A 19,596-nucleotide genomic window follows, 5' to 3' on the forward strand; every position below is an offset into this window, starting at 1 on the left:
GAAGTTTAGAACAGGAAATGTGAACATGTTGACTGGTCACCGAGTACCTGGATGGCCGAAGACTTAATGGTTCACTTTTTTGACACTTTTATATTAGGTTTTTTTAGATACATCTCTAACACAAATAGATTTTAAGTGTTTACCTTGTATATGTCCAGCAGCTTCATTCGCTCAATTAAATAACAAATGTAAGCACTTTAAAAAAAAGAAATGTTGGGTCCATCGTCAACATGAGACATACAGTACCTTCTGTAATTATTGAGAAAGTGTAGCATTTTTTCTTCTTTTGACTCTATACTCCAAAAATATACATAGCCAAACCTCAAACTTACCAAAACCAATAATTAAAAAGAAAGCACTGGTTAGCTCAGCAATCGCAGAACAAATGCTCACCATAATAAAGAAAACAGATAGTCAGAGACTACGGTCCACAAAATACTTCACCTGCTGAACTACATGGTGCAAGGTGAAAATCTTATCTTTATAAACAGGATAGGCAGGTTGCAGTTTGCAAAAACAAAAGAACAAAAGAGTTCTGGAAAAAGGTCTTCTTCTAGACAAATATGACTAATATTATCTTAACTGATAATGTAACTGCTGACGGCAGCAGCAGAATTAATTCTGAAGTGTACAGAAACACCTTGTCTGCTCAAGTACATGTTCACACTTCGTTTTTCAGAGCCAAAAAAGCAGAAAGTTCTTGATTGACCAAGGCAATTTTGGACCAATATAATGTGACAGCGGCTGGTGAAAGGTGGACAAGTTGGCAAGATTATTATTATTATTATTTAAAAAAAATTAAAGCTTTCAAATGATGTGTCACACTTTGAGAGAATCTAGTTGAAGAAGATTTAGACTTGGTACGACTTTCACCAGCCACTGTCACATATGTATACCAATTGTTGGATTTTTTTAAATAGTGAAACAGTATGTTCACAAATATCCAAATAAAAACAAGAGAATCGATCCTTTAAATCTCATTAATTGTTTGATTTCAAGGTTTGGGAGTATAAAACAAAAAAGCCAAAGCCCAAAACAAAAGAAAAAAATATTCACTGTCCGCAATTGTTACGGAGGGTTAGGCTGTATATCTAAAAACTAATGTAAGTGTCAAAACAGTGAACCATCCCTTTAAGACAAAAGAGGGTACATACAATGGGGGAAATAAGTATTGAACACATCAATATTCTGTCCAGTAAATGTATTTCCAATTAGCCTATTCAAGTGAAATTTGCACCAGACTTTGGTATTAACTCAAACAATCCAGACAAAAAACTCTAAACATTAAAGTCCATAATGTAAATAAAGTTATGTGTAATAAAGTGGAATGAAGTTAATACCAAAGTCTGGTGCAAATTTCTTGAATAGGCTCATTGGAAATACATTTACTGGACAAAATGTTGATGTATTCAATACTTATTCCCCCCACTATAGGGATTCATATAGATGTATTCTATGCAGAGCAGAGGACTGTTGTTGTTTTTATATCCAAACTCCTCCAGTCATAACTGGTCTAGTCTTCGCTATTGGCTGATGCCATGTGGTGAGTAAATGCACCACTAAGTAGAAGTAGAAGCTGTGAGGGGGGTGAATGTGGTCATCCTTGTTGATCTACGCTTTCAACTTGGCTTCACAGCCTCACACCCTGTGTCCACAAATGTCTCTCCATTGTCCCCATTGTCCAAGAGGCCTCCTTCCCATCTCAGGCCTTCCCTGCCTTCATGTAGATAGGGATGGTGCCTCGCTGGGTCAGGCCTTCGAAACGTTTGTAGGTGTAGTTGAGGAACACCCAGTCCTTAGATTTGAAGTCTGGCTCTGTCACATTGGCAACTAAAAAAATCACAACAAGTTAGTGTTATCTTCCCCTCTCTATGCCACTAGGTTACATGGTTACATTGAGTATAATAAAATGGGAAAGACTAAAACATTAGTACATAGCCCATTAGGTGTTACAGTGGGAATACTACTCAGCATACGTTGAGTTTTTTGCTATTATAATCTGGGATGCTCTGGTAGAAAAAAGGCAAACGCCTACGTTACAATACGCACATTTTCGTAGAATAAAAGTATGAGTCAAGAGCAAACGCTATTCACAGACTATCTAACTCTGATTTGATCTGTGGAATTTGTGCATAAACAAACAAGAGGTATAATACTTCCTCATTTCTAAATGGAGGAGACGTATAGTCTATACGTCTATACTTTTGTCTGTCAAAAGTTGAACTTAAGGGAGTCTGATTCACTTCTGCTCCATTTTGTTCTCCTAATCTAAATCCTTAGTAGGGTTCTAAGTTATCTGCAGTTTGTGACTCACCTGGTTGAAGGATGTCTGATTCTGGGAAGTCGTCAAAGTTTGAGGTGTCGTCGATGCTCTTGATCTCAATGGAGATGGCCGCCGGTCTCTCCCTGCGGAGGCAGACAACCTTCCTTTTAACTCAACACCTGAGGATTGTTTAATACAGAAGCGTATTGCTGACATGACGTTTTGGTTGAAATGTGCTGGTCAGGGTGGAAAGAAGGTTACAGTTAGGGTAAGGGTTAGGTCAAGGTCAAGGTTAGAGAAACTGGTTAAGGTGTGGGCCATCCAAACAAGTAAACAAACAAACACAGGCGTACCTGATGTGCTCCCAGTCGACAGGCTCAAAGAAAGCGTGACTCTTGATCTCCTCAACGCTCACCGCGCCCACACGGTTCTCAGCATCATTACAGTACCTGCAACAGGAAGTGATGTCACAGCTGTTCACAGAAGAACGTAGACATGATGTCACAGCTGTACTATGCCATTGCATGTTTTCTGGCTGTAAATGTAATTGTGTGATTATTTGTCCATGTAATAATAATAATAATAATAATAATAATAATAACTTTAATAGCTTTGTATAGTGCTTTTCCTGCAAACGTTGCAGCTCAAAGTTCTCCAATCATAATTAAATGATTTAGTCATTTAAAGGCAATATTAAAAAGATGAGTTTTTAGTCTTGACTTGAACATATTTGCTGAGGTTGCATCCCTAATGTAAACTGGCTGTGCATTCCACAATTTGAGTGTAGACTAAAATAATTGAAAAAGAATGTCTTCCTAAGAACAACTGACAACTTTATTCCGCTCCAAATTCAAAATGTTACGGGGCGGCTGTGGCACAGGAGGTAGAGTCGCTGGCGTCTAATGATTGCAAGATCAGCGGTTCAAACCCCGGCTGGCCACGTGTCGAGGTGTCCTTGGGCAAGACACTGAACCCCAAATTACTCCCAATGAGCGGGCCAGCGTCTTGCATGATAGCTTGTCACTATTGGTGTGTGAATGTGTGTGTGTGAATGGGTGAATGAGAGGCCATTGTAAAGCGCTTTGGAATAAGGCGCTATATGTCAGTCCGTTTACCATTAAAATGTACATATAGTGCCCCGCGGTGGTGTAGCGGTCTAAGCACTGGCCACTAGTGCAAGCTGCCCACCGGGGACTGGGATCGAATCCCAGCTCGCCAGATCCGGATATGGCTGGGGCACACACGGGGAGCGGCATATTGAGCGGCCGCTCCCGAGGGCGGTATAGGAGTATTTCCGGACAAGGATCCGTCGCGCGCCCGGGGTGTCGGAATAACAGGTGCTGGGCTCGAGGAGCCAGTCAGCTAGTCTGCCTGGCGGCCTCCTCTGGGACTGCCGGCCACGGGGTCGTGCGGCGGATCCTTCGCAATAGGCAGGGGATAATTGGATGCTAGGTTGGGTTCAATTGGCTACCAAATTGGGTGAAAAAAGGGATAAAATCTGAAAAAATAAAATAAAATGTACATATACACAAAATAACACATTTACAGATCTACTAGATCACAAACCTGAGAATCAAGTCCTTAGCTCTCTCAGAGATTGGCACCTCAGGTGGGAACACAAGAGTCTCCTTCCAGTTCATAACTTTCCTATATGTCTCCTGGGGTGTTTCGGAACAGAAAGGGGGGTACCCTAAGAGAGACAGATTGTGATCAAAGAACTAAACCACCAGCCTGGGGATTCGAAATATTATTTCAATTACTTTAAAAGATGAATTGTGGACAATACTGGAATAAAACGTCAAATATATATACACAGACACACTCAGACTCACACTTACAGGTAATCAGAGACATCCACATGTACGTACCTATTAGCATCTCATACATGATGACCCCCAGGGACCACCAGTCACACAGCTTGTTGTACCCCGTCTGGAGGAACACCTCTGGGGCAATATAGTCTGGTGTTCCAACTGTGGAGTAGGCCTGGAGGAGGACACAATACATGTATGTGTGTGTGTATATGTCGGTCGGTGCTCTCTCAGCCAACAACTACATCCGCAAGTGGCTGGGCCTTCCCCGCTGCCTCACTAATACAGCGCTGTTTGGAAGAACCACACTGAAGCTCCCACTGAAATCCATCAGCCTGGGCTATAAACAGGAGAAGGTGAGACTCGTGTTCGAGCTGAGAGACTCACCCGACCCGTTTGTCCAACACAGCAAGGCCCAGGTTCGCACAGGACGCAAGTGGGATGCCACGCAGGCAGTTGACCAGGCCATCAATCGCTTGAAACACCAGGAGATCGTCGGGGTGCTGCAGCCAGGCAGGACTGGTTTTGGATGGGGATCAGCACCCAAGATGTGGTCCAAGGCAACGAGGAAGGAAAGGAAAGATCTAGTGATCTCCGAAGTCGTAAAGATCGAAGAGGAGTGCTACAAAATCAGAGCCGTGGGCCAACAACAGCAAGGAAGGTGGACAACGTGGGAGGCTGTGATCAACAGAGCCATCACATGGAAGGATATGTGGAGGCTGCCCCAAGCAAGGCTGAGCTTCTCGATCAGGGCCACCTACGACACCCTTCCCAGTTCCCGGAACCTGCACCTCTGGTACGGCACAGAGGAGACCTGCCAACTCTGCAACGCCAACAACCCAAACTTGCGACACATACTCTCTGGATGCAAGGCGGGACTGACGCAGGGTCGGTACAGATGGCGGCACGACCAGGTGCTGCGAAAACTAGCGGAAATTCTGGAAGCACGCAGACTGGAATCAAACAAGAGCAGCCCAGTCACATCACAGCAGCGGATCCAGTTTGTCCGGCAAGGGGGAGAAAGTCAGGGCAGCAGCACGAAGCAGTGGTCCCTCCTGTCTCCTGGAGGAGAGTGGAACATGAGAGCTGACCTCGATCGACAGCTGAAGTTCCCACACGAGATCACATCAACCTCCCTTCGGCCAGATGTCGTACTCTGGTCTACCCCGATGAGGACAGTCATCATGGCGGAGCTGACCGTTCCATGGGAAGAGGGGATGGAGGCTGCCTTCGAGAGAAAGAAGGAAAAGTACACAGACTTGGCAGCTGCGTGCTCGCAAGCAGGGTGGAGGGCAGTCACCTATCCTGTGGAAGTTGGGTGCAGAGGCTATACAGGAACATCTACACAGCGGCTCCTGAGGTCGCTGGGGATCACAGGATCCAAGCTGAGAAAGGCGCTCAAAGACCTGGCGGAGGAGGCTGAACAAGGGAGCTTCTGGCTCTGGCTCAGAAGAAAGGACAAGGCGTGGGGGAAAGGAGGATCCTAGGGCTGGCTGCAGGGAGTGGCAGGGAGACGTCCCTGTCACTGCTCCACCACCTTGAGATGTTCCGGGATTAAAGGAGCGAAACATCAGTGAAGGGTGGCTCCCGGCTGACGACCCTGCAGTCAGCCCACTGGCACCGTCGGAGGTGCGACAGGCAGCAATGCCCAGCAGGTATACCCACCTGTGCTTTCATCTATCTCTCTCTCTCTCTCTCACGTGCATATTCTTACCAGCTGCCTCCGGTTCTTCTTCCATGTCTCTGCTTTCCTCTTAGAGTTCATGTTCTGGAAGGCTGTGGGACATTGGAAGTTGGTTAACATTACTGACAACACATTTTTTTTGAGGCTTGTGTGTGTGACGTTTAGACAGGAGGACTTACAGAAGTCGCTGGGAGGGTTGTGTGTGTGTGGTTTAGACAGGATGACTTACAGAAGTCGCTGGGAGGGTTGTGTGTCAGGTTCCTGTAGAACTCAGTCCTGTGAGCCTTCTTCAGTCCCGTACACAGACCAAAGTCAGACAGCTTCACATGGCCCTGCAGGTACAAGGATGGGTTAGGATTAGAGCATGTTGTTACCATAAAGGATGATGTGTAGAGCATGTTGTTACCATACAAGTGGAATATGTAGAAAACATTTATTTTTTAAAAGAACAGAACACAGAACACACATAGGGCTTTCACACCGCCAAGGAACCGTTCCGGTTTGCGTTCGCGAACCAATTCTGGAACCGGCCGGCACGTTCAGACCGAAAATAAATTGGTTCGGAGCCTGAAAAGTTGGTTCGCAGCGGGAACCAGAAAATAGTGGTTCTCAAGCGGGAACCAAAACGTAGAACAGTCACGTCGGCTGCAAAGACCAGCAAGAAGGCAGGAGACAAAATGTAATCTAATCTAAATCTAATCATTAGTGATCCCAAAAAATCTTTAAAAAATGGAGCAGCTGGTTAGTAAGAGAACACGTGTAGAAAGTGTCTTTTGTTTTGTCTCGTAGAAAATAGTGTTCATTTCAGATACTGTAGTGCAAGATATTATCATCATTTCCAGTGAAGTAGCTGCCATCTTGTTTATTTTTGTTTATCCCGCCCCTTCGTCACCCAGCGTTGATGACGCTGATGGTTCCGGTTACACTGGTATGAACGCGGGCTGGTTCGCCAGGCAGAACCAAGGTTCGGAGGTTCCAGAACACGAACGAGAACGGTTCCTTGGCGTTGTGAAAGCCCTAACAGGAGACTCACCCTTGAGTCCAGTAGCAGGTTGTCAGGTTTGATGTCTCGGTGGATGAAGCCCAGCTGGTGGATGGAGTCGATGGCCAGCACAGTCTCTGCGATGTAGAACTGGGTGGCCTCCTCAGACAGGGTGTCCTTCTTCATCAGCAGAGTCATCATGTCACCTGATTTTCAAGATGCAAGATATTCTTATTGACACACAACCCTAGCCTGGAGGAGTTAACTTCCAGCACTGCACATTTGTCTCCTGTTACTTTTGCAGCTTAAGAGACAATGCTATCCAGTTTCATCTGTGCATTTCAATTGGTTCCTATTCATCTGAGGGACACCTACAATAATAATTTGGAATTTTTGGAGTGCCACAGCAAAGGTAGAACCCTGGAAAGAAATAAGCATAACACCCACCTCCAGGCAGGAACTCCATAATAAGGTAAAGGTTCCTCTTGTCCTGGAAGCTGTAGAACATCTTGACCACCCATGCTCCATCTGCCTCCACCAAGATGTCCCTTTCTGCCCGTATATGAGCCACCTACAGCAGGGAGAGATCCACAGTCAGAGGCCGGGGAGGTAGTATGGTCGACTTTTTTGTCCAATTTTACTTTTTCTTAAACTTTAAATTTATTCAGACAGACTGACGTTACATTGTTACATTGTTTCAATGGAAAACACCCTTCCTGGTCCACAAGACCACAGTGAAACATGGAAACTAGTTATTAAGACCAACCTGGATGGAATCAAGTTAGTGGATACACATGTATGACATGTCTCTTCGCCTTCCTATAGCTTTAGAGAAGACGAGTCGTTTCCTTTGACCAATCCTGATGAAATAGCCTACATGGATTTCCTACTTTGTCAGTATCATTCACCATATAAAGCTACGCCGGCAAATATATGTGCACATACCTGCTCCTTCTCCAACATGTCTGCTTTTCTCAAGATCTTCATGGCATATATATGTCCTGTGTCTTTTTTCTGCACCAAGCGTACCTAGGAACATGATATGTAAATAAGTATGAGGTATGGGCGGCCCAGCCCTGTTTCTGGATCCATCTTCCCTTGGCCAGTAAACACCATGCCCCAACTTGCTAATTACCAGGGGTGCAAACTTGTCACCTTTTAGCCGTTTTAGACGTTTTTACCTTAAAATAGGTCAACAATTTTCCTAAATGTTCTTTGTTTCCAGGCAAAAAAAACAAAGGGCCATCACCAGTTTGCATCCCTAAATGACACTGCCACCTTCACCTTCACATTTTTTTGTCTGGCCGAGATGGAGAAGTGTATGGTTCCTGATGACTGAGGAGTTTCTATTGACAGTTGTAGCAGGTGCCTCCCAGCAGGGGGTGCTGTTGGACCAAACTAAGCATTGTGATTTATTTTCTGAGTAAAGGCCCCCACTAATACCTGCCATTTTCCAGCTTTTTAAATTATATATATATATATTTTTTTTTCTATGTAGATTCACTCTTCTACAAAAAATCTGCCAATCATTCTAAAATTATTATTTAATTAATTATTTCCAAATAGAGCTAGCCCAGGCTATTACTTTCCAACATTCCTCACTGCAAGATGCAAGATTATTTAGGATCACATAGTCTCTTTCACCTACTATTTTCATGGCTGTTTTGTGAATGCTGACTAGTCTGTTTTTTTGTTGTACAGTTAAGTTGCCAAACCACACAATGATTCCATATCTAGAGCATGTTACATGCTACCATGTTACATGGCCATAGGACAAGGATCTTATGCATGAGGTGATGAAACACGCACCTCTCCAAAGGCGCCTCTCCCAATGACCTTGAGTGACTCAAAGTCGTCCAGGCCCAGCCGGGTCCTCTTCAGCCTCAAGAACTCTGTCTCCTTCCGAGCATGCTGGGAGCGCCGCATCACCTTCTGCAGAGAAACATGAACACGTGGGCAACGTTTATTTTCAAGGCAAGGGACTCAGTGTGAGGGGATTACGTTGGTAACCATAAAGTCATGTCTTAAATATTTTCATCAAGTCAAGGCGAGGGACTCAGATTAAGACTGTGTTATTAATGTTTTATCTTTTTATTTCTTACATTTGTTTCTCTTCTTTTACTGTATGTTATTTGAACCTTCTTTTTGTTTGATATACTTCCCCTGCTTTTATGCTTGTATATGTTTTTATCCTGTTGTAAAGCATTTTGAGCTGCATTTCTTGTATGAAAGGTGCTATATAAATAAAGCTTTACTTACTTACTTACTTAAGGTCAACCATAAAGTCTGGTCTTAGATGACCAGTCCTATAGATCGTACGACCGTGTCTATATTTCATTATCAGTGGAAAAATTCATTTAGGGAACATTGGAGATCAGGTAATCATTCAATTCAATGTTAACTGTGGTGACACCAATGTCTTGTTTTTTTTGCAACTTTCCACTTCATTAAACGGCCATATTCTATGGTCACCTAGAACGTAAGTTGGGTAGGCTAAAATCCTGTCAGATTCTTATCAACCCCAATGCCTTCTTCCCACACAAGTGGAAGCTTACCTCTTCATCTAGCAAACCCTCATCATCCATCACCTTCTCAAGCTTCTTCTGCCTAAGAAGAGAGGGGCGTGTAAAAAAAAAAAAACTGGTTTCATAAAGCATTTTTCGTATTCTGAATTTCTGTCATATGAGGTAGATGGTGGATGCTTACCTCATCTCGCGCTCTTCATGCTGGGTTAGTAGTGTGCTGTAGAAGTTCTCCAGCATCAGCTTGGCTACAGTCACCCTCTCTCGGGTGTGGTTGCTCATGGGAAGGGCAGCTTCTGTCCCTCCAGTCATGGCCATACTATCCTGCAGGGCAACATTTTAAACAAATATTTCACTAACTCCTTATAACCATTGTACCATCTTGTATGGCACATTACCGTCTTACATCTTGATATCCTTTAGCATTTTGCATTGCATGAAAAGACTGATGCAAATGCCTCCAAATTCATTGGACAGCTAGGCCTGTAACAATTATGAAATAATTGTTTAAGGGCAATTTAATTGTATAATGGCAATCTTGACTGTGCTCCAACACGCTAGCTAGCTGGCTAACAACAAAGAACATCTCGTTAGCTAGATAGCTGCTCTGCATGTTAAGCACATCACAACATGCTGATAGAACATGAATATGCTAAAAACACATAACTAGATGAGTGACACACAGTCCCTTTTTTATTGATGAGGATACATGTTACATTTTATGTTCAAAAATACATTTTATGATAATAAAGAGGCATGGTTTACTTCATAGGTTGCTGTGTTATTACATAATCTGGGTCACATAACAGTGAAACAATTATATTGTTAATCGCAATTATTTCTGAGACAATTAATTCTACAGCAAAATGTGGAATAGTTACAGGCTTATGGACAGCGCTTCTTCATACAAGAAAACAATGACCTCAAATAACATAATAGGCTACTGGCATAGCAACCAGGGAGTTTTTCAGCCAAAAAGTGTAAAGTTCTTAACTGGCCAAGTCAATTTTCAGATTTAAATCCAACTGAACATGCCTTTCATTTCCTGATGATAAAATTAGGAAAAACGTCCTCAAAACAATCAACAACTGAAGATTGCTGCTGTAAAAGGCCTGGCAGATCATCACCAAGATAGCCTACCCAGTGTTTGGTGAGGTCTATGGGCTGCAGACTCCAGACAGTCCTTGCATGAAAAGGATTGTTGACCAAATACTACACTTGTTTTTACATTCTGTAATTCTTTCCCAATACTTTTGGAGCCCTGAAATAGGGGCAGTGGGCCTATATTCTTTTTTAAATGTTGTACTTTCTAAATGGTGAACCCAATCTGAAAAAAATAAACATGGAATTCAATCTGATAATCTCCATTTGACCCTGTCATAACTGTCTGATTTGAAATCCAAACGGTCGGAGTATTGAGCTAAAAGAAGACACAGTGCTTGATATTGGCAATACTTATGGAGGGCACTGTACAGTATAACAGCATGTGCCTGATACATAATAATAATAATAATAATAATAATAATAATAATATTATAATAACTTGTATTTGTATAGCGCTTTTCCTGCAAACGTTGCAGCTCAAAGTGCTCCTACATAGGCCTACCTAACAAAAAACGTAACACTAACTGTTATTCTGCTTTCCGAAATAATACATACGAGGACGCACAGTACGCAGGACATAAGGATAATTGGCCACTTGTGCATGTTGCACAGACTTCTCGCTCGACAGGTTCAGAAAAGGATAACAATGCATGAACACAAGCCGATCTGGAAATGCTGTCAATGTCGAAACATCATGATGCCAATCTCAGCAAGATGCTGCCTGGTCATGGACTGACACGAATCATGACCGATCTATAAATTACGTTGTCCCTAAATTGTAATATTTGAATAGCAACTATGGGTAAGAATAATGTAGCACACGTCGCCCAGCCTTCGCAGACAGACTAGAAAATGCATTATTTCTAACCTACCTGCGTGTCCTGCTCCAGAGTCAATTGATGGCTAGCTGCCCAGCCCTCCTGCAATTTGAAATGTCACTATATTCTTTCTGCGTTAATGTCTGGCAGATCTGTCTGACGGTCCAGGCTTGATCCACACAGTAGGCTTGATCCACACATAGACGAGTAGCAGAGAGATAACGACTCTTAACGTTTAGCTAGATAGCCTGCAGGAGTTTGACAAGTGCTGCTTGTCTCCATTGGTTTACCCCTGTTTTCGAAGCCTAGCTGTCCTTGAGTAAATAAAATAACAGTTTTCTTGGAATGGATGCACAAGTGACGCTCAATGCAACACACGTACGTGCTGTTTGAATGACGTCTGGAGCAGCCAATTGGAGAACAGGGGAAAAGAAACGAATGTTTATTTTAACCAATTAGTGATCAAATACTTGGTGGGAGTATATTATGAACCAATCAAGTAGAAGGGATCAGTCCAGCTCCTGATGAGGTCACTCTAAATGCCCCCGAACACACTGGGAAGGAAAGGGGTGCGTTCGTGAATTTGCTGTGGAAATCTAATCAGCACTCATGGAATGCCTCTTGTCCAATCAAATTACTTGGTCGCTCTATGACGTTAAACGCATTGTGCGCTCCGGCGCTCTCAGAGAAAATTTACGAACGCAGCCACAGTGTATTTGTTTTTCATTGGCCAGCACTCAAACATGGCGGACAGGCTAACGCAACTTCAGGATGCAGTTAATTCAGTAAGAATGCCTTTTTTTTTACACTGTTTTCTATTAAATGTTCACTAGCTAGCCATCTAATGTGTACGATAACGGCGTAATAGAATATTTTGAAATAGATTTAGAAATACTTAGGTCACGGCAAATTGGTACTGGTAGCAATGCGGCTAACTAACGTCACTAGCTAGCTAGATTGCCATGGGTGCACGTTTGACGTTACATAGATAACTTGCTTATTTTGTATGATTGTGTTGTCAACCAATTATAGCTTTACATAGCCATACATTAAACATTTGTTTCATATTCAGCTGGCGGACCAGTTTTGCAATGCTATCGGGGTGTTACAGCAGTGTGCGCCGCCTGCTTCTTTCAACAACATCCAGACGGCCATCAACAAGGACCAGCCATCCAACCCCACTGAAGGTACAACTCGACATTCATTCATGGCTCCTAATTAGCCAACGGTATTGACGTTCATAGAGCCCTGGCGAGGTAGGAACAGTTTGTATTTAGATCGAAATTATTTAGAAAGCTTGCAAAATGTGACATTCGTCACTAATGTCGGTTTTAATTATCTTTAAGCCAATTGGCAAAAAAAGTTTGTTATGTCTGTTCAGGCATGTTCAGTCTTTGTACTTTGTTGATGGCACATCCCTTTACGCTTGAAGTTGACGCTATGGAAAAGGCATCCAATTCATCAGAGCAACCTTCCCCTGTTTTCCGACCCCCCCGCAGAATCCGTCTCCCCTATTGTTATAATCTATTACGTATTGAAGTGCTCTCTTGGTTCATTATCGTCGATGTTATAACGTACATTATGTGTCTCTTTTTAGATTTAAACAGGGACTGTTTCTCTCTGTTTTTTTAGAGTATGCACAGCTATTTGCTGCCCTGATTGCCCGGACAGCCAAGGACGTTGATGTGCTAATTGACTCCCTGCCCAGTGAGGAGTCAACGGCAGCCCTTCAGGTATGGAAGGCTCATGCTACCGCTGTGCTTCAACAGGAAGAGCAGCGCTCATCTCAAGTGAAACAGAATAATCTCTACTTTTCTTTGTTGCTTAATTGTTTTATTCCCCATGGGTGGGGTCATTTGACCCTGTGAGTAAAAAACAAAAGCATACCTTTGCACTCGATCACATTTCAGGACCCTGCTTTCATGACTTTTCCTAGATGTGCATTCTACCACCCAGTATCCTTACATTTTCAAAATCATCATCAGGATAAGCTAGTATAAAGCTATTTAGCAGTTTTTCTGTGTAGGAGGCAGGCTAATTTACAAGACGTGCCAACTAGTGGTCTTTGTGTAAGTAGCAGCTTCACATTACAAAGACTATGGTCATTTGACCTTGGCTCTAATAGTAGGTAAAATAGGCACACTGTTCTAGTGTTAAAAGTAGTTGACGGTAATTATATATGCTGTGAGGACTGGTGGAAATGTGCAATTACCGTGGCTGCAATCTGTCTGATATTGCCTACTTGCATCAGAGTCATTCTACAATAATCATTCTACAATAATAATCCCTACCGAAGTCACTCGATACAGCAACAAAATGGCTTGACGAAAGTGCCTCAGAAATGCTTTCACCTTTCACCTGAGTTGAAGTGATGAACTCACTTCTCAAGTTGAAAAAAAACCTGCGACATTGAAAAGCTACCTTTCCTGCGGCACAGCTGGTTAACATTGGGTGTTTGGGAGGATGCTCGGGCGTGTTTGCAGCCCAGAGGACCTTAGGCCGGGTCTCGGTAGGAGCTGGTGAGGAAGGCAGTTGTGTTGTTTCACGGCAACGGCTGTTTCATGGCAACGGCGTGACGCCTGTTACCGTGGCAGCCAATCAGCTCTTTGTCGTAACACTTTCACAGCAGGAAAGCGATGCCAGTGAACCGTTAGCTTGAAGCCTCCGCTCTCACTGTCTGTGACGCATGTTCTAATACCCTCTATCCCCCCTCCGCCCTCCCGTTGTTTACTGACCTCCTGTTTTCTTTCCCACCCTTTTCTTCTCTCATTCAATAATAATAATAATAATAATAATTCATTGTATTTTTTCCGTTTTTCCGGGGGGTTCAAAGACGCTGACAATATGGGACAAACTGAAAACACAGAAACAACAAGCAGATACAGATAACATGAGCACATAGAACATAGAGTTAACGAACAGGGAACAGTTAACACAGCATTCAGCATTCAACCCATCTTCCCTTTGGTTGACCTTGCTCTCTCATCCCTCCCCAGTGTTTCCCCTACCATTGCCTTGGGGGGGCGGGCCGCCCTCCCAACGGAACCCCCCGCCCCCCCAAGAAAGAGGAATTATTACTGACGGAGACACCAAACATCTGACAAGCAGGCTAAAATATGTGCGTTTTTTAAACGCACCCAACCCGAATCTGGCGAGTGGCAAGCCCATAGGCTCGTTGGTAACGTTAGTCCGCCGTTGTCTCGCATCGCCAGACCTATCTCCAAACTTTGCGCTGTGCCAGCGCTGGAGAATAATACAAGATTTTGCGCAAGTGTGCGCGCGAGACGAGAGAGTTTTTGCCGGCTGTGATGTCTGCAGATTGAAAGTTGAAACGTTAGCAAATATAATTGCTGAGTGTTCTGACAGAGAAAGTTGGTTAAAATTGGTCGTTATTAGAGATGCTCTGATCAGGGTTTTTGGTGCCGATCACCGATCACTGGAATCAGTGATCTGCCGATCCGATCTCAGCGTCGAAAATGGGAATTGAAGCATTCTATTTATTGTGTAGCATTATTTATGTTTTTAATTATTCTTAACACCATTGACATTGTATATTAAGTATTCAAATGAAATTAGGAGATGAGAAAGTATCATGAATTGACAACCATCTGTTTTATTGAATTCACAACCACCTGTAGCTTACTTCAGGAAAAACAAATAAAATGTGAAAATAAAAATCATAATAAATAAAATGTACACTGTCACATCAAATGTGCAACATTCCACTCGAATGAGAGGAACTAGGGGCTCTTAGAGAACTTGGAGCTTATACTGTAGCTTTCCTGAGGAACAATAAACATACCCAAACTAAACTGCAACATAAACAGGCTATAGCCAAATATAAAATACTGTTTCAAGTCAGTCAGTTTCAAGTCATATTTAGGAGGAGATAAGACAGCAAGTCAGCAATAATCAATAAAACAAAAAAACAAAACATTGCACCTAAGGAGATTTCAGACTCAAACCTTACTTCTGATTAAGCACCATCACTGGCAGATTAGCCTTGAGAAATACAAGCATCTCAGCATTTTTGGCACTCAGCCTGTTCCTCTTATCATCTAAAATATGTCCTGCTATGCTGAAAAGTCGCTCGCTATCTACACTTGTGCAAGGTGCACAGAGGAAGACCTAAAACTTGCGCGCTAATAGTTGTTGCTATGGGCCTTTTTTTAGCCTAGCTTAGTGACTTCCTGCTCGCGGGGTCACATGACGTCGCTGAACACTACCTACACTACGCTCGTGAAGTCGCGCTGGAACTCTGACCAGCACTCGTGGAACGCCTCTCGTCCAATCAAAGCACTCGGTCCCTTTATGACGTCGAGCCCAGTGTGCGCTTCGGAGCGAATCGACGAACGCAGCAAATGCCGTATGATATTCGTGGTATTGAAAGACCTTGCGTGCGTTCCTCCGCGAGGTATTTCTTTTGAGCAGACATTACAAACTGCATATTTGTTGTCTCTTTCCGACACTGTGTAATATTGCCAGACTGGCGACGCCATTTCTCTGTGTAAACTGATCGGCCGTGTTTGATCGGCCGTTTTGAGAACTCCGATCAAAACCGATCAAGGGCATATCGGCCGATATCGATCGGCGCCGATCAGATCGGAGCATCTCTAGTCGTTATTATCGTGACTAGAAAGTGTCTGACTATACTATACTATACTATAATAGTTCCATAGTGTAAATAGTGTCAAAGAACTAGCAAGCTAGCTAGCTCAGAGGTGATGAGATGAGCTAGTCTCCTTGCACACCTGCCAGCTAAAGAGCTAACTGGAGGCACTTTATTATTTTACTTAAAGTAGATATACTATCTTTCTTATTCTGCTAGAGTTGGGCTTCATGGTAATACCATAATGGCATATTTACAGTACATGGACAGTTGATTGAAGCATTGGAAATGTCAGTTTTTTATAGTGAGAGAGTAAAGTCAAAATGACATTATCTGACTGGATTGCCCACAGCAATCCAATATTCAATTATAATTATGTTATACATTGATATGGATATTAGATTATAAATACTCTGGCTGTTTTGTTTACCTTTTGGTTGACAGCAAAAGGGAGAGAGGAGGATAGGGAGGGAGAGAAGGAGAGAGAGCAGGATGGTGTCGGCTCGGCACACCAGAGAGAGCGAGAACCAGGACCAGGTGAGAAAGTGGACAGGTAGTCAAGACCACATAGGTACCGTAAGTAGCCTTGAGAACCGATGGTTCTGGAGCCTAATGGCCCATAGGGCAGGAGCCTATCTCCTGTTTCCGTAGCGTGAGGCGGCTTAATGTACAAGTACACCCCTGGACATGACGCTGGTATGAGGTAGGGTCTTACCCCTTGGGGGGGGGGTCCATGCCACGGTCCATGCCACCCCCCCATGGCAGCAAACCTAGGGGAAACACTGCTCCCCCTTTAATTGTTCCCCTCCTTAACTCCTTTTCTCCCGTTCTCCCCCAGGCGGCCAGTCTCCGTCAGTTGGAGGAGGAGAACCACGAGGCGGCCGCCCGCCTGGAGGAGGTGGTGTACAGAGGGGACCTGCTGCTGGAGAAGATCCAGGGGGCCCTGGCTGACATCGCTCAATCCCAGCTCCGCACGCGCAGCGGGGGGCCCAGCCTGCCTGCGCCCCCCGAATCATGACACCCCTCGCAATTGCTAGCCAAAGACACAATATATTCTGACATTGTGACATCAGACACAACTTCACACAGCCTCAAAAGACACTCAGATTTTTGTCCACACAGGGAAGTGATAGTATAGTTCACTGTGTGGACCGGAATGGCTGGCCTTCCTTGGATTGGGGGACGTTCTGCATCATCCCCATTGGGACCAAAGGCCAAACAGGATTCTAAAAGCCTTATTTTTATTTTTTGGTGAGTTGGGGCATTGGAAAGTTGTTTTGGTGGATTCAGGGAGGGAAAACATGTACCCATATCTGCCTTCAGATAAGGACTGTCTTGTTCTGTCCTTTTCTTAGCTGCAACTATTTGTGATTAAACTGCACTTGGTCTGGATTCAACGTGCTGGATTCATTACTGCTTATTTTGAGATGTGAATTCACGGTCAGCTGTGGCACTTTATATAACAGCTGGCATATTCTCTTTTGGCCAAAAGAGAATACCCTATCACTGGGGTAGGACCTTAGTGCTTGCTACCTGTGATTTAGAAAGACTTATCATAATGTACATTTATTGATCAATTGCAAGGTTGCAAGTTTTTTTTTAATTAACAATTTGGGTGTGGCAAAAGGGGCTAATAGCCTGTTTCAAGTTTATTTTACACAGGGTCACAACACACTTTAAATTAGATTAAAACACTCACACAGTATTATACAGCAATTGTAAGGGGAAGTATAAGTAAATGTTGTGATGCACAAATAGTAAAGTATTTACATGATCTTTACAAAACAATGGATTCAGGAGAGAGAGAAAAGGTGACTTAAATATCACCATCAATGACTCTGAAATGGGTTGACTCTTTATTGATCCTGTGGATGATTAAGGGTGTGTTTCAGTCTGCCATTTTAAGGAGATTCCAATCATCCATAGGGAATGAAAATGTTCAGTTTGAGGTGACCTGCAACTTGGGAACAGGTTTACACTATACTCACTATGGAATGTAATAAGAAGGGAGTGCCTGGTGTGTCATATTAACCCGGAATGAACGCTGCACTGGGTGCCTGCATGAAACTAATGGAGCAGGCTGATACAAATTGTATAGTGGGACATCAAGAAGATTGACATGGACTGATAATAATAATAATTCATTGTATTTATATAGCGGGAAAAACAGAAGACACAGAAACAACAAGCAACAGATAACATAGAACACAGATTTAACAAACAGGCACAGGGAGATGGTTAGGGGTAGACAAGGGAAGGTTGTATGCATGGGAGAACAGGTAGGTTTTCAGGTGTGATTTAAAAGTGGAGAGTGAGGGTGAGTCTCTGAGTGGTTGAAGAGTGTTGATGTTGGATATGCTGAAAAGCACCACAAAGTGAGTCAAGTGAAGCAGAGGTCAGTTGTCAAAATCATCTGTCAAACACAAACTACATTTAGAGAACATAGATATTAGAACATATATATTAATTAATAATTATACAAATATGAAGCAAATATACATTTGAATGAACCCATAAGGGGGCGTGGTCGTCCTGATGACAGGTTGGTGAGATATGACGTATCGGGACCGGAAGTGTAGGAAGACTCCCGTTGCGAATATAGGAAGTGTAGCTAGCCGACGACAACCCACAGGTAAGTGTTGCGAGTGGTCTTATTTGATCCTTTCGAAGTATTTGTTGCAGTTGTAACAACTTGTCCTTACACTGTCAATATAATCATCGTATAACTTTCGCGAGTAGGTATAGAGTGCACACACAGATGTTGAATAATGTAGAGCTAGCTATTAGCTGTTGACTCCTCAGTTCGGTAGTGGATTAGCTCCTAAGCTATGCTACTTTGACAGCTAGGAAATGGATGTCAAGGCGAAAGTGATCGATGCAAATGTCTCCTCTTCACGGTTCTCTCAAGCCAGGCGACGCCGGATCGCATCCGTATCAATACTACAGGCAGGTCACACGTTCTGGCCACAATGCCATCACCATGGTGACGAGTTAAGTCAGCTGCCAAACAAAATAGCTATTTCGGGACATGTTAACCGATTAAAAAATATTCGGTGTTTTCTTCTTAGAATACAAACAGCAGTTGACAAGTATAAGCACACATTTATAACCAGAAATGTTGTGATTTTATTACATTAAAAAAAGTAACTGAAGCCAACTCAATCGTCAATCGATATCTAAGAGCGATAGATATCGGCAAAGACAATACAGTACTCGGGTCAGTAACTGGTGACCATGATTCGACACGATGTCTAAATAAGATGTGCACCCGAACTGTAACACCAGTTACATTTCTATGTACGAGTCATATTTCACACTTCCAATTGTGCCATTGTTAATAGTGAAGTGCATGGTCTGGCGAAAAAACCCAATTTGTGTTTCATGATGTAGGACTCCGCATTTGTTTTGCACACACTGACACTCCAAATCACTGAGACGCCCAATAGCTTGTGACCTAGATCTAGCAGGCTGTAGTAATCGATATCACCTGTTAAACAGAGCGACTGGTGGGCAAGTGACAGAGGTGGACACTAACGTGGGCATCCTACACTACTGATGGACACTTTCAGCAGGAATCAATACAACAACCATGTAAACAAAATGCCCAAATCAATTCAGTTGGGATTGTGTCACTACGTCTATAGGTTACGGTACATGTGGGAATACGGTACATGTGGGAAAACTAGGGTTAGGGTTAGGTGCTAGGGTGACTTGGTACATGCTGACATGGCTAACCCTAACCTTAACCCTAACCCTACCCCTAACCCTAACCGTAGCACCCTAGCACCTAACCCTAACCCTAG

The 19,596-nt window shown here is 43.3% G+C and overlaps 2 protein-coding genes across 2 annotated transcripts; one reads left to right on the forward strand and one right to left on the reverse strand.

Moving 5' to 3' along the window:
• Positions 1-6: 6 nt before the first annotated feature.
• LOC308163608 (serine/threonine-protein kinase 38-like) lies at positions 7-11,478 on the reverse strand. Its single transcript, XM_080537777.1, has 14 exons — positions 11,239-11,478; positions 9,447-9,586; positions 9,296-9,347; positions 8,550-8,672; positions 7,686-7,769; positions 7,188-7,311; positions 6,792-6,946; positions 5,988-6,090; positions 5,789-5,850; positions 4,132-4,249; positions 3,830-3,953; positions 2,617-2,712; positions 2,315-2,406; positions 7-1,830 (listed from the first exon to the last, which is right to left on the reverse strand). The coding sequence occupies exons 2-14, from the start codon at positions 9,578-9,580 to the stop codon at positions 1,703-1,705; spliced, it is 1,395 nt and encodes a 464-aa protein (XP_080393903.1). The 5' UTR covers positions 9,581-9,586; positions 11,239-11,478; the 3' UTR covers positions 7-1,702.
• A 440-nt stretch (positions 11,479-11,918) lies between these two features.
• Positions 11,919-17,185, forward strand: med21 (mediator complex subunit 21). The gene is made up of 4 exons (XM_080537543.1): positions 11,919-11,969; positions 12,257-12,371; positions 12,817-12,917; positions 16,632-17,185. Exons 1-4 carry the CDS (start codon positions 11,928-11,930, stop codon positions 16,809-16,811), a joined length of 438 nt encoding a protein of 145 aa, XP_080393669.1. The 5' UTR covers positions 11,919-11,927; the 3' UTR covers positions 16,812-17,185.
• The last annotated feature ends 2,411 nt before the right edge of the window (positions 17,186-19,596 follow it).

The sequence above is a fragment of the Nansenia antarctica genome (genome assembly GCF_963989245.1).
Source record: "Nansenia antarctica genome assembly, chromosome: 8".
Classification (NCBI taxonomy): domain Eukaryota; kingdom Metazoa; phylum Chordata; class Actinopteri; order Argentiniformes; family Microstomatidae; genus Nansenia; species Nansenia antarctica.

Coding starts and splice junctions, on each gene's coding strand:
- LOC308163608 (XM_080537777.1), bottom strand. CDS start 9,580: ATGGCCATGACTGGAGGGACAGAAGCTGCCCTTCCCATGAGCAACCAC. Junction 4,250..5,788: donor AGAAGAACCGGAGGCAGCTG/GTAAGAATATGC, acceptor GTCCTCCTCCAG/GCCTACTCCACAGTTGGAAC. Junction 2,713..3,829: donor GCTAAGGACTTGATTCTCAG/GTTTGTGATCTA, acceptor TTCCTGTTGCAG/GTACTGTAATGATGCTGAGA.
- med21 (XM_080537543.1), top strand. CDS start 11,928: ATGGCGGACAGGCTAACGCAACTTCAGGATGCAGTTAATTCA. Junction 12,372..12,816: donor GCCATCCAACCCCACTGAAG/GTACAACTCGAC, acceptor CTGTTTTTTTAG/AGTATGCACAGCTATTTGCT. Junction 12,918..16,631: donor AGTCAACGGCAGCCCTTCAG/GTATGGAAGGCT, acceptor GTTCTCCCCCAG/GCGGCCAGTCTCCGTCAGTT.